The following is a 13,458-nucleotide window of genomic DNA, read 5'->3' as shown; positions in this document are numbered from 1 at the left end:
TCATATGTTGGCATGTATTGGCATGTGTTGTTGATGCAGTTTTCAAAAGGGTCTAGGATCTGTTTTACACCCTCACTCTGAGGTCAATGGTTAAAACTCCCATGAGCGTCTGTGAGAGAAGAATTAGGTTTGAGAAATCTCCATTTTGGATTAAACAACTGTATTGCACTGCAGATAATGTCAGCAGATGGGCATCCGTGGGAAAATAAATTATATATTGCACTCTACTGCAGTAGCATATTAAAGGCATTTTGTATATTAAATCCCATTATACTCTGCTGGTGACTTGAGAGTCCTGGCATTGCTCTAAGGTTATGGTATTTGCTTCTTGACGTTAGTAAGCACCAGTGAACTCTTTGTGGAGCTGAGACATTTTGCCTAGTTGGCATGTGTTATAAGCACACACAGTTCTTCTAAAGTCTGTTATGTTCCCCCATTTGCCATCCCCACCTTCCACTAAATATTGTATCACCTGTTAACTTTGGAGTTTGTCTTGAATTTAAGACATAGCTATTTTAACTAAAGCAATAGATTAAATGGAACAAGTAAGTGAAGATTCTAATATTTGTATGTAGTGTATGAAATTTTGCTTTTATATTCATTTTCTAACAAATCAGGAGGCAATTTGAAGTCAATATGGGAAGATGTATGATCTTGTTGTGGTATTTCAGTTCCTGAGTGATGACAATACTTGTCTAAATAGAATTTTCATATTCAGCTCTATAAATAGCCACTTGAGGTGAAAAAGCTAAAACTATATATCTCAGTGGGGAAAAAAAGAAACATATTCAGCTTTATTTTCATTTATGTAAAAATACAGCTTCAGTAAAGGCTCTACTTCCTCTACTCCTAGTTCAGTGAAGATTAGTAATAACTAGTAATAACAACTAGTAATAATTAGTAATAATAATTTTTTGAGATAAGCCAAAAAAATTATATTGACATTTGGGCAAAATCTATTTCATAAAAGCCCTTTTATAGGGTAAAGCCCAGAGCAGATCACTTGAAATATGTCGACCTGACTTGAATTTTGTCTCAGAAAAAATCTAGTGATCCCAGAAGTTCAAGTAACAAAACTCCCCTAATATATTCTAAAGAAAAGTAAGGGTATCAGGTACTTATACAGTACCTAGAACTGCACTTAAAAATGGGGTAAAAATGAAAATAAGACAAAATGTAGCACTACATAATCTGTAAAGCTCTATGGCAGCTTAGCCAGAGACAAAAATCAATCTCAATTCCAAACAAATCCTTTTATTTTCCCAAACTGCTCTTTCCTTCAGGAAAATTATTCTACCCCCACCGCACTTTCTAGTGAGGAGACTGTTTGTTTGAAATTATTTGAGAAGCTCTCTGTGCGAGTTAAACACAAAAACGTGTTTTTAGAAGGAGGATGCTGAGGAAGGACTAGGTCTGGACACTCAGAGGCAAGGCCAGGATTGAATCGGAAGGCTCTTTGTCTTTGAGATGTTAAGTGAATTAAGACAACGATTTCTTGGAGTATAAGGCTTCAAGTCTTTGCAGAGAAGGAATTTAAGATGGAGATGTTTGTCAGTTCTTCCACTCCCCTCTTTCACTGCAGCTAACGCTACAGCACCTATGTATCTCCGTGCTTTGTATGGGTTTTGTGCAGGTTGCTCTGCTGTCCAGACGCCGTTCCCCGATTCAGCTGAGCAGATGAACGTGTGCCAGGGAGCAGCAAGGGCAGGGGCTGCTCCGTAAGGGGAAGCCAGGGGCCAGCCAGGCAGGCAGGGCAGGGCCGTCGCTGCCCAGAGCACAGTCCTGCAGGACCCGAGCAGGGCAAGCAGAGCAGGTGACAAGGGTCAGCCAAGAGTCCAGGTTGCCAGACAGGTCCATAGTGATGAGGCAGGTCCAAGGCCAAGCCCAAAAGCCACAGGATCAGCATCTCAGTCAAGTTCAAGCTGAACCATGAGATTAGACACCTGCACCATACCGGAAAGCTGGTCTTGGGCACAGGCAGCTAACATCCGAGGAAGCGGGGAAGGGCACTCTGGACCCTAACAATGTGTGCTTAAACTTCGTGCACTTCACAGTAATTTAAGCACAAATTTCAACTTTGAGCATGTCTGGAGTTAGTATGTGGGGATGCTGCACTTTCACACCTTTGGAGCTCAGGCTGTGGCAAACAGACTGCCCTTCGCTGTGAAGAGCCCCAGCACGTAGAGACAGACAGAGCAGTGATGCAGTTGCCCTCTGTTTCACGTGCTTGTCAGTGCCTGCTAATTCAACTCTACACGGTCCAAACTTGTCTCTGCAGTGAACAACCTTTTGGATTGGCTCAAAAAGCCCTTTTAATGCAAGTAACTAAGTTTGTCCAGGAGGAAGAACATTTTTTACTGTACTGGTTTTTCAGTGCCCATTAGTTTTCCACGTGGCATGTAGTGACAGCAGCCAGGCTGTTATGTGCACTGCTAATATGGCATGGATTAGCCTTCAGGAAGCAGTAAAACACAGCGGACTTTTAACACTGTGTGTCTGCATCTGTTAGTATCAACATTCCAGCTTTTTTGAGAGAGAGATGCTCATGTGGAGTAAAATTTCTGCGCTGCTGGCCGACAGCAGTGTTGGAGTGCCCCACAGGCATCTTAAGAGTTTGATATTTTTCCTTTTCCAAGGAGACAACTGTATTGTTTCCTAGGGATGGCTTTGCTGCATTGTAAGCTCTAGCCCTTGCAACCTTTGCAGACCTGTGTGCCAGCAGGGAAGGAATGGGCTCGCTGAGCATGCCGAGTTATCTGAACCTGGGGAACAATGAGCCAGTCAAATTCTGGGTACGCTCAGGGTGAAGTCAACATGAATAATGCATTGTTCTTAAGTGGGGGAAAGCACTCTGTGTGTGTGTGTGCCGCGATAAACCTGCAGCAGACCTATCTCAGACATGCACACTGGCTTGCCAGATGGATGGGAAAGGACTGCAAAGTAGCAGGTTTGTTAGTAGCTTAGAGAATCCCAATGATTTTAGTCAACAAATGAGCCTGGAACAGGGTATTTAGAAAACATTTCTGCCTGCTTCCTCTTCTCTTGCCCTTACCCAGAATACTAAGCTGGCAGAATATACAGAGCCTGGTGGCCTTTACAGAGGAGAAACTGGAGGCCAAGAAGAGAGAATCCCTCTGGAGAGAAATCCTTTTTTCCTTTGTCATTTCTATCAGTTCTACCAAACAGTCCCAATGATAAATCTGCCCCCTTGCTCCCATGTTATTCACAGAAAAGAAACACACAAATGGTACCAAAATGGGTAGGGCTAATTTGGTTACAATTTTGGAATAAATGCCAGTGTTTAACAATTAGCATTAGTTTGTCTATCCAAGATAAAAATACCTGAGGGAAAAAGGTTGAATATTCTGGGAAATTTGTTATATGTATTTTAAATGGAAATATGTAATAATTTTATGTCACTTTCTCACTCATTGCTGCTTGGGTATGGATTTCCCTTCCTCAAAGTGATTGTATAGACCTCACAAATTTTACTGGAGTCATAGAGTTGTTGGGTTGACTTTTGTTAAAATAAAAGAAATAACTATATTCCAAGTCCTTGGACTTCATCCTGAACTGAACTTAAACTTCAAACAATGTTGGTTCATGCCTTTTAGCTCCAGCACTAGAAAGATTCATCCAGGGATTGAAATATGTGCATAGTCCATAATTTGTAGCCTATGATTTTTGCAGGGAGGGATTAATGATTAGGACTTGAAAGTGTTAGGGACTTTTGAGAGAGCAAGGCTCATTGTTTCAGACATGTATCATATCTTTATTTTATGTTTTTCGTTGTAGCATTTTAGTTTGGACCTGTTTTAGATTTTCTCCAGCTGGCTCTAATTCTTCTCTTTCCCTTAATTTCAGTGTGCATCTTTGCACAAGTGCGCTTGCAATCAAGTCTGCCCTTTCCCCTGTCGACCTTAGTTTGCTTTCACCTTCTAAACATAAGAATCAGTGCAGCTGTCACCTGTTAAACTATACACTCAGTATTCAGGTTTCCTGGAGCTATTTCATGAAGTATTGCAAGACAGTACAATTGAAACAAATGAACAAAGTAGCTTATTTTTATAGCATCAGTTGTGAGGTAAGCATGCATGCAGAGAGCAGTAAAGGGATACAGCTTGCTGCAGCTCGGCTGCCAAAGCTCTCTGTCGTAGTCTGTGCTATTCTAGTGTTTATACATCCAAAGTGTAATGAGCCAGTTAAGCCTGAAATTCAGATTATAACAACAGAAAAGCTGAGAAGTGAAAGTTTAGATAGTTGCCAAGAACTTACTGAGTTTTAATAAGATTTCTAGCACAATGTACTGTCAGCATTGCTGTTCTATTAAGACAAAATAAGATGCTTCTCCATAAAAAGCTGCTTATTAGTAATCAAGTTCAGTATGTATGATTTAGTCTGACTCAAAAATGTGAAAGACTTTTCTTTTTTGTACTTGTAAATATTAAGTGGCCTAATTTGCCTGCATATGTTCTTTGTAATTGCTCTGTAATGTAATAAAAAAAAAAACATTTCTCACTGTCTATCTCAACTGATCACACTTTTCATGTATTGCAGGATCGAGAAACAAATAAGCAGGTTTCGAGGATGGTTACCTAGAAAGCCAATGAAACTGGACAAGGAAACGCTGCCAGACCTGGAGGAGAATGACTGCTACACTGCCCCATTCAGCCAACAAAGGATTCATCAGTGAGTATTTTATTATATCTTAATTACAAGATGAAAACTTTTCCTACCGTGTTCGCCGTGGAAAGCATCCAATTGTTAGTTCAAGCTTTAAAGGTTAATGCCTTCCAGTTAGTTCTTTGCCACACAGAGGCAGAGAGAGAAAGTCCTGAGAGAGCATAAGGTCTGTCTACCTTTCTAATAATTAAAGGTCCAGCTCAAAGGCAAAAGGAATCCATGGAAAATTTCCCTTCGATTCACTGGAATTTCAATTGCATCCCTAAAGTAGTCGAACTGGCTAATTCTCTCTTGGGTCAGAATTGCAGTTGTTCTTTGTCCGTTAAAGAGGTACAAAACCAGCGTGGATGTGAATATTATTGCTCTAATCAAAATTACTCCTTCTTACATTGATGATTGAAATAAACTGATACTGTGTTTCATTCCTAGTTGTGACTATATAAAAAACAGACCTCTAAAAAAGAAGGAAATGTTGTTTTGTTTCTATTTCTCTGCCCTTTACTTTTACAGAAGCAAAACTGCTTGCAAAATGCCAGTGTCCAGGCTTATCAGTTACACTTCTGCAAGCATATGAGTGTTGCACCAGCGTCACTAGAGAAATCATTTGACTACTGGAAGCATTTATTAGCTTGCAAAACACAAAACAGGAAAGAGTGCAGCTTGACTTTCAGATCCCATGTTGAATTTTCAGGGCCATCAAATTTTGGAGAGGAAAGGAGTCCTTTATGGTTAATTATTAATTTTGCAATATTGGGAACAATCATTGACTACCAGAGAGGAGAGTCACAAAGAATATATAGCACTGACTAAAGTGCTAACACTCATCTGATACAGAGTAAATTACAGTCAACTCAAAGACTAAAAATCTGGAATATGTGATTCTGTTTAGGGAGAAGCCAGGTTTAGTTAATGGTCTTAAATGCTTCACTTTGAATGAACTGTTTTTCAGGGAGTGGATTTGTTTACTGTGATAGGACTGTATAAACTAGACCTCCTCTGCCACAAATAGTGTCTTTCCAAATACAGTAAAAAACAAAACCACGCACAGTTCTCCAGGGAAATTTCAGTAGACGTCTGCTTCTAATGCCAGACAACAGCCAGGGTTATCTCTAGTAAGAGACTGAGCCCTAAATAGACATCAGATTCGAACTACAGAGTCTTTTGACACTTGAGCCAAAACACGGGCCAGTTATCGTGCCTTGCAAGAGGAAGAATATGTGCAGATTAGTTCAGGAGTAGATCAGCGATAATGAAAATGAAGAAATTGGGATGTCTGGATAGATACTTTTATTAGTAATTATAGTAATAATTAACTTACCTTAAAATCATTGCACACAGGAAAGGTTTTAAGGTGGCTGGAAGAAGAATTGATATATATGAACAAGAATGGTTTTTTTTCATTCTTACTTCTGCTTTGCTCATGTTTGATTTGGAAAGTCGGGGGGGGGGGTTGTTTGTTTGTTTGTTTTTTAATTAAATACTGGTTTGGGTTCATTAACATTCCCGTTGTCATTTGGCACTTCCTTTACATCCTTGCATGCTTTGAAGCTCTACTCCCCAGCAGACCTGACATTTCTGTTTGGCTTTCTCTTTAGTCTCCTATTCCTTTTGTGGGGGACGGATATAAGGCTGGCTGAGTTGCTCTACTTCCCCCCAAAGCTGCTGGCTCTGTCAGGATTCCTGTATTTCCATCATGTTGCAGCCAGTTGTCTGTGTTTGTCATATTCTCCTCACTAGAGGCATTTTGAAATATAATGATTTTTTCAATATTCCTCTATTGGACTGCACACGAGTTTTTTAATTGTTCTGAGAATTTCAGGGTATATTGATAAGCAGAGTATTTCTGTAATGGCTTTAGTATATGTTTTTAATCTTTGGTTGTGGAGTGCAAGTATTGAATAATTGGAAATGCGGAGTTAAAAAGAATGATTTTATTAGTATTGGTTAACAGTCAAGAAGGATATACTGTTAGGGTTCACTTTGTACAAAGTGCTGCATGCTAGAGCTGCTTCTTCCAGGATATACATAAAACATTCTGTTTTTCCTATGCCAGAAAACAGGGCAAATATGAGTAGAAATGGAATTGTTAATTCCAAGACATTTCCATGTTAACTGTTGTACAAATACAGTGACTGGCACCTTTGTTTGTTTGGATCAGTTGTGACACACGAGAGTTTGATCAGTAAGAAAATGACTTCTCGTTCCTCTCTGACGACTGCGAAGTGTGGTAACCTCCACAGCTGAGGACAGTAGCAGTACTCCGAAGTGGATAAACAGCATGCCTCCATATTAGATTGAAGCTTCAGTTATCAATTGTCACGGTTGCATCACATAACCATTCTTTTTGCTTTTTAGCAAAAAAGAAAAAGTTACTAATTAAATATAAAAATAATTGTTAAAAACCTGTCAAGGCCTTAATTTAAATTTCTAACCTAGAGACCCACAGATAACTGTTTTAGGAATGTGAAGGTAAATAGTTAGAGAAATTTTTGAGCTGCAGAAACAAAAAATTGCCATCTACAATAATGTTATGATAATTTATCTCCATTTTTCTTCCGTGGTAAGAAGAGTCGGTGCCTTTTCATATTTGCTGTAGTTAAATGAACACAAGCCGGTTTTGCTAGAGTACTCTTACTGTACCATATTGTTATTACTGATAAATTCTGTCCCAGCATAAGAATGGAGTCTACCTTAGTGTCATAGGGAGCTGCATGTGGAAATCACATTGCCCTCAACAGGTACATTGTCCTGTAGGCTGGAATAACAGCCGCAGTCCCTCTTTCCTCTTGGGCTGCATCCTTTTCCATTTTCAGTTATCACACACACATGTGTCTGAATCAGTTCAGCCAGAAAGTGCCCAGGACAGGATGTGTCCCACGACCACGTGGATGCTCAGCTGGTGCCTCTGGGGCCCTTCGTGAACATAGGACCATTTTTTGAAGAAGGAAAATATGTTTGTAACAGGCTGAGTTTTTGAAGTTCTCGGGGAACAGAGAATAAGTGCAAGGCTTTCAGCTCTTGTGCTGAAAAAGTGGTGGCTGAAAAATGTCACCAGTGCTTGCTTTTCCTTTTGTTCAGATCTTACATGCAGATTTTGAATTTTGAGTTTCAAGTTTATATACAAAAGATAAACTTTTATTGCAAATCTGGAATCCTTAGTGAAAAGATGGGATAAAAGTGGGAAGTATATTAAACGATTCTTTTAGATTTTGGCTATCATAAAGGAAAATTTTGATTATTTCTGAGCAACTATCTTCTTCATGCTTTAAGAAATAGCCACAAAAGCCTAAAATATATGATCAGTCTTTTAATTACATTAAAGAGGATTTTTCTGATTAGTGTACCAGTATTTCTGGAGAGCAAACTGTGTCCTTTTGCCAACTGAAAATGTCTAGGAATTCTCTGTCGACATAAGTCAATGTTTATCCAAGACATTCTGAACTATCACTTAATGATTATTTAGTAAAATACCCACAAATACAACTATCTTGGAAGTATAAGTGAGTTTTATAACTGAGTTTTCACAGAAGACCTCCATGTCATCACTGTAGGTTTTGCCACATACTATAGCTGGAGGTTGCAGAATTATTCCTTCTATTCTGGTTTTACATGCTTTTAATTTTCTAAAATAATATTCCTGAAATATTCATCTGAAATTGTCCATGCTTAATGTTTGCTCAAATATTGTAATGTAGGTTTTGAATTCCTTATTTCTTTCTTTCTTCATAGCCTCAGTTGTTTTTTACTTCAGAAAAGAATGAGTAGTTTACACTTTTTAATCTAGCCACAGTTTTCATATCCAGGTCTCCAGTCTGATATAGATGATGTTTGAAATATAGACTGAGTACAGTCTTCACTTACGAGAGTTGCTCTTAAAAGCATGGATTAACAGATGGCTGACAGTACTTACCATGCAGAGTCTGGGGAGAAAAATAGTTAAGATCAAAACTAACAAGGCTTGATCATGCTTTGTTTCTGTGGGAATTCATACTTTTGAAGTACTGATGTACAGTGAGCATGTATGATTTTAACAGATCATATTGATGACTTTTTCCATTCTTACGTTCTTCCTTTACATTCAGATGGAAGGACCAGGTGTGGAGAAAGGCTAGCTTTCAGAAAAATTGTAAATCTGTGTTAAGAGACACAGCTAATCCTCTGGCTCCTTCCCAAAACAGGCGAGAAAAACTGCAAGAATCACATTTGTAAGAGGTGTCTATATCTTTTGCGGCGTGGTTTAAGGTTTTATTTTAAAGGGATTATGGCACTCCATACAGGGTATATAATAAATTGTCATCACAAGAGAAGAAGACCAAAATTCATATTATTTCCCAAGTAATAGGAAATCTCTTTTCAGAGGAAAGAAGCTCTGGCTGGCTGAGGCAAGCATTTTGCTGGAATTTGTGGAATAAAAAATGATAATTTTCAAGATAGACTTCTGAGTAGTATCTCTCCTCTGCAGCCACAGCTTGGGAAGAGCTTTGTTTATGCCGAAGCGTTTCTTCTGAAAATTATCATTTACAGGAATGCACAGTGCACAATATCTGAGAGATATGATGACAATTAGTTATTTTTCTACAACTTCTTAGTTATTTTACATAGTGAGCTGCTAGTCAGCTGGGAATATTAACAGTAGTAATTAGCTGTGATTTCTTAGATAGCTGTATACTAGGTAGGAAAATGCTTTTAATTGCTGCTTAGAGATTTAAAATTTTATATCAGGAGCTATTTTCCCCTTTCTTCGAGAGGGGAAAAGACTCTGGTTAAATATTAATCCAATGTATAACTGAATAAAACACTTTAAATATCTATTTCTAACATGAAAATTAAATAAAAACTTTACATGGTTAAGAGGATGAGGACAGTATCTGGATTAATTAAATAAAAATGGCCCTGTGTTCCAGCAGTCAGTGGAATTATTTTCATTTATAGTAAGTCCCATTGCGGTACATGACGATCTAGTCCCATATCTCTGCTGCTCGGACTGGCCCTAATAAATCCCATCTGCACCAAGATGACCTGTGCCTGTGTCCCCCTGAGCTGCTTCAGCCCTAGATCATGGATGGGACCAGAGAGCAGCTGCTACTGAGATGAGACACAAGGCTGCATGGACTCTTACTTGGTTAGAAACAACACGACTATTCTGGTGCTTATATACATTCACAGTTTCATAAGTATACATTTGTAAATGGCTTTTTATAAGCAGGGAATCCAATTTCTGTAAGATTTCTACTGCTGAACAACATCTTTGTGCAACCAGACTCAGGAACACCCTGTAATGAGTTTCTTAAATTCCGTCTGATTCTGAAAGATTTAGTAGTCTGGCAAACTGAATAAAAAAGGGCATCACTGAAAAATAAACAAAGCTCATTTCATCTCTAGTGAATATTTCTGAGCAAGCCAATTTAAATTAAGAAGTGATTTGGGGGGCACGATGATTGGGGTTGGAGGGGCAGAGGAAGGTGGAGGAGAGTTAGCATTTTCAAGGCTCTTTCTATTTTACTTTTGCAGTTTTGAGGCTGTGATATGTCAGTCCTGAGATACCTGAAGCTGCTAATATATTCTCCATCCCAAAGAGAAAAGTGATCCTGGTTTAGGCATGTGATGGAAAAAAAATCAATAATAGCCATTAATAAATACTTTCTGTTAGATGAGCATAAAAGTCAGCTGCTGCCTTGTAAGTCCCACAAAATGGAAATAAACAGAAAGTAGTAACAATATGCCCATTTTCAAATATAAACTACAAGGTTGTGGGGTGATGTTCTCCCTGGAATACTGCAGGCTCATCTTGCTGCTGCTACTACAGCTGATGATTTTGTGTCTCTAACGTTAAATTATGTAAAGACCTGCCATTGCCTCAACCACCACCAACTAGTTAGTGCCAGTGTTTTACCTGGGAGTGCAGGGGTTTGGACATTTTTTCTTGTACTAAAGAATACACTTCTTTTTTATAGTGATTATTAGTTCACACAACGTCTGTGCTCTTAGTTTGTACTGCCTCCAACAGTAGGCATTTGCTTGGAACATATTTTTTAGTACGGTGAGTGTCAGACATTTCAGCGTCTGGGGATCCTATAGAGCAAAGATGCACGTCAAAAGATGCACATGGCCTTGATTTATAGCTTTGTAACCAGATCATGAATGTTCAGCTTTCAGCTTGTATATCCTACTGTATAGCAGAAAATAGCCTTTCCTGAATTTTGCTTCTCCAAAATAAATTTAAAAGTAAGCCCAGTTTCTTCAAATGGGTGTCGGACCACAAATTCAAAAGTTAAATTTACCCCTAAAGTGTCTGTGCAGCGGAGGCCTGCAACCTGCAAAATTACCAAAGGGAATATATGAAAAGGAATTTATTGGCAGTTTGTTCTTCACTGAATTCACATTAATTTGAGGGCATTCTTTAGATGACAGTTGGCTTTATTGTCTTTGTTCTACTTTGTTATCCATGACAAGATAGTTTGAAATCTTCAGCTCAGAGCCTGATTAAGAAAGCTACAAATATCATTTCAAAGCAGTTAACCTTCACTGACTCTTCATGTCACTTACAGTATGAATATAAGAGCAATATTTCCACATTACGACATTTTTAAAAGGGGCTTTAATTAAGGCTCAACTCTGGAACCTTTTCTGCCAGAAGTGCTCTCATTATCTTCATTGGGACCTTTCTTTTGAGTAGGGACAGCTCACATAAATATGGGTTATAGGACCAGGCAAATGGACCTAACTGTCGTGGAACAAATCATTAGAACAAATCATCTACCTATACATTATCTTCAGAAGTAATAAAAATAACAATGTATTAATCCTTGCTTAATTTTTATCTTATGAATGAAGTGATGAAGAAGTGATCAAAACCTTTGAACTATTTCCTAACTAAAGCCTGAATGCATTCTGGGCCTGAAAACAAGCAGTAGCATTCTTATAAATATTGAAGCCCTGGTGTATGCTGAAGTTCTAGCAAGGGCAGTGGGAATGGAGCAGCTGAAGAAATTGTCCCACCTGAAAGCAACAAGGGTTAAAAAGCTTTCCAGAAAGCCTTGTGCAGTTCACAGCTCAGTAATGTCTGATGAATATTTATCTACACCTAGTTTGGAAATGCCCTCAGCTCTGGCCCCTGTGAACTCAAATTTGAAGGGCGAGGTGGTCCACAGGCTGAGAAACTCTTTCTCCTCTGAATTCCTTATTGGATGCTACAGACCATGAAACAGTCTTGATGGCTATTCTCTGAATATGGATTTACCACTCACATTCAGAAAGGAGACACCCTGAAGGCCTGGCTGGCACAAAAACTCTGGAGGATGTCTTACAGGAAAAAAGGCCCAGAAAGCGCAGGACAGGGCTAAAGAAAGATGGTACAAAGGGATAGATCCTGCACCGAACTGCCCAAATCTCAGCTGACAAGTGCAACCCCTGTGATTTCAGAGAAAAATCAGAACCTCCCCCAGCATTGTCATAATTTATGTCAGCTTCTAACTGGGATGTTGTAACACATAGTCAACACTACCTGAGATATTCTCAGCCTTTTAGTGTCTCCCGCTCATGTCTCCTTGTTTCTGTGCACTATGCCAGAGCTCAGTGTGTCAGCCCTCAGTTGTGTTGATACTGCTCTTTCTGGGGCTACTCTGTAGACAACTTCACAGAAATTATCTGGGCTAACCAAAAACAAAAAAGAAAAGCTTGCTTTTTATGTTGAAAATAACCAAGGTTTATTTTTAACCTTTACCACATGCAATTCCATTCCAAAACCATGAGAAACTTAAGGATAGTCCAGAATATCCAGAAGACTCATTTTTTGCACTCATCTCTCACCTTTGGTGAACTCCAGCATCTCCTCTGCATCCATGTCTCTGTGAGAAATGTTGGAAAATGCTAAAGGACGTATGCCTTGGCCTGCTCCAGCCATGGTGAGTTCTCCCTCTCCTCTCCACCTCCTGCCCTCAGATGCCTGCTACTGGCGCAAGGATGGGCAGGGCAGAAGCTCAGCAGATCTCACACTTACTTACATTTTAGGATTGTTTCAGCTAGCTGTGGAATAGGCAGGGTTTTTCATGGCATTTACCATACTGGGATGCTAACATCTGCTTCACAGAGACATCTGCACATTCCTTCTAGGCCAAGTGAGATCAACAACTGTGACGATACAGTTACTACAATTATAACTGAATGCAAATGACTAAAATGCTCTTTAAACAAATAGTTCTTATTTCATTTAAAAGTGCACAATGTTTGATTTCAACCTTTTTTTCAGTCATGACTCATGAAAATAGAAGTGACTAAATGCAGAATGGCTGTTAGCATACTTGTCCAGAAAAGCTATTGCAGGTACTACCTATAGTTGCAGTATGACACAGTTATAACAACAGATGGGTGAAATAATCTTATGTAACAAGGAGACTAGATCAACATTACTGATGTTATCTGGGTCAATTTTGCTAGTTACCCAGATAAGGAGATTCAATTCTCAGCTGAATACTACAAGAACTCACTGCTGAGTCAAAATGAAAATTACTGTGCCATTTTGGTTTTGTAAATTATCTTCACACTCCTTTAAAATTCAGTGCTACCTGAGAGGTGGGATCTTGGAGAAGAAGGCCAAACATTAAAAGAAAAAGAAAAGAAGTAGGAAAATGCAGAATATCCAAGGCATTTCTATTTTAATACTTTCTTTTAATTTGTTCCTACCGTGTTCCTACCATGTATTGGTTATGGTAGCTGCCAAAATTTAGGATAAGGCAATAAGGTGGAACTATTCTGCTGACTCATAGATTTATGACA

The 13,458-nt window shown here is 38.9% G+C and overlaps 1 protein-coding gene across 1 annotated transcript in view; it reads left to right on the top strand.

Annotated features, from left to right (window-relative positions):
- Positions 1-13,458, top strand: part of ANO4 (anoctamin 4) — a 137,499-nt gene that overhangs the window by 68,122 nt on the left and 55,919 nt on the right. Inside the window, exon 9 of the mRNA XM_026076113.1 lies at positions 4,558-4,689. Coding sequence (XP_025931898.1) covers positions 4,558-4,689 — 132 coding nt within the window. The remainder of the gene's footprint in view (positions 1-4,557; positions 4,690-13,458) is intronic.

This window comes from Apteryx rowi, unplaced genomic scaffold (genome assembly GCF_003343035.1).
Source record: "Apteryx rowi isolate R43461 unplaced genomic scaffold, aptRow1 scaffold_426, whole genome shotgun sequence".
Classification (NCBI taxonomy): domain Eukaryota; kingdom Metazoa; phylum Chordata; class Aves; order Apterygiformes; family Apterygidae; genus Apteryx; species Apteryx rowi.
Note: the sequence above shows the minus strand (reverse complement) of the source record. Positions and strands in the feature narration are given on the sequence as shown.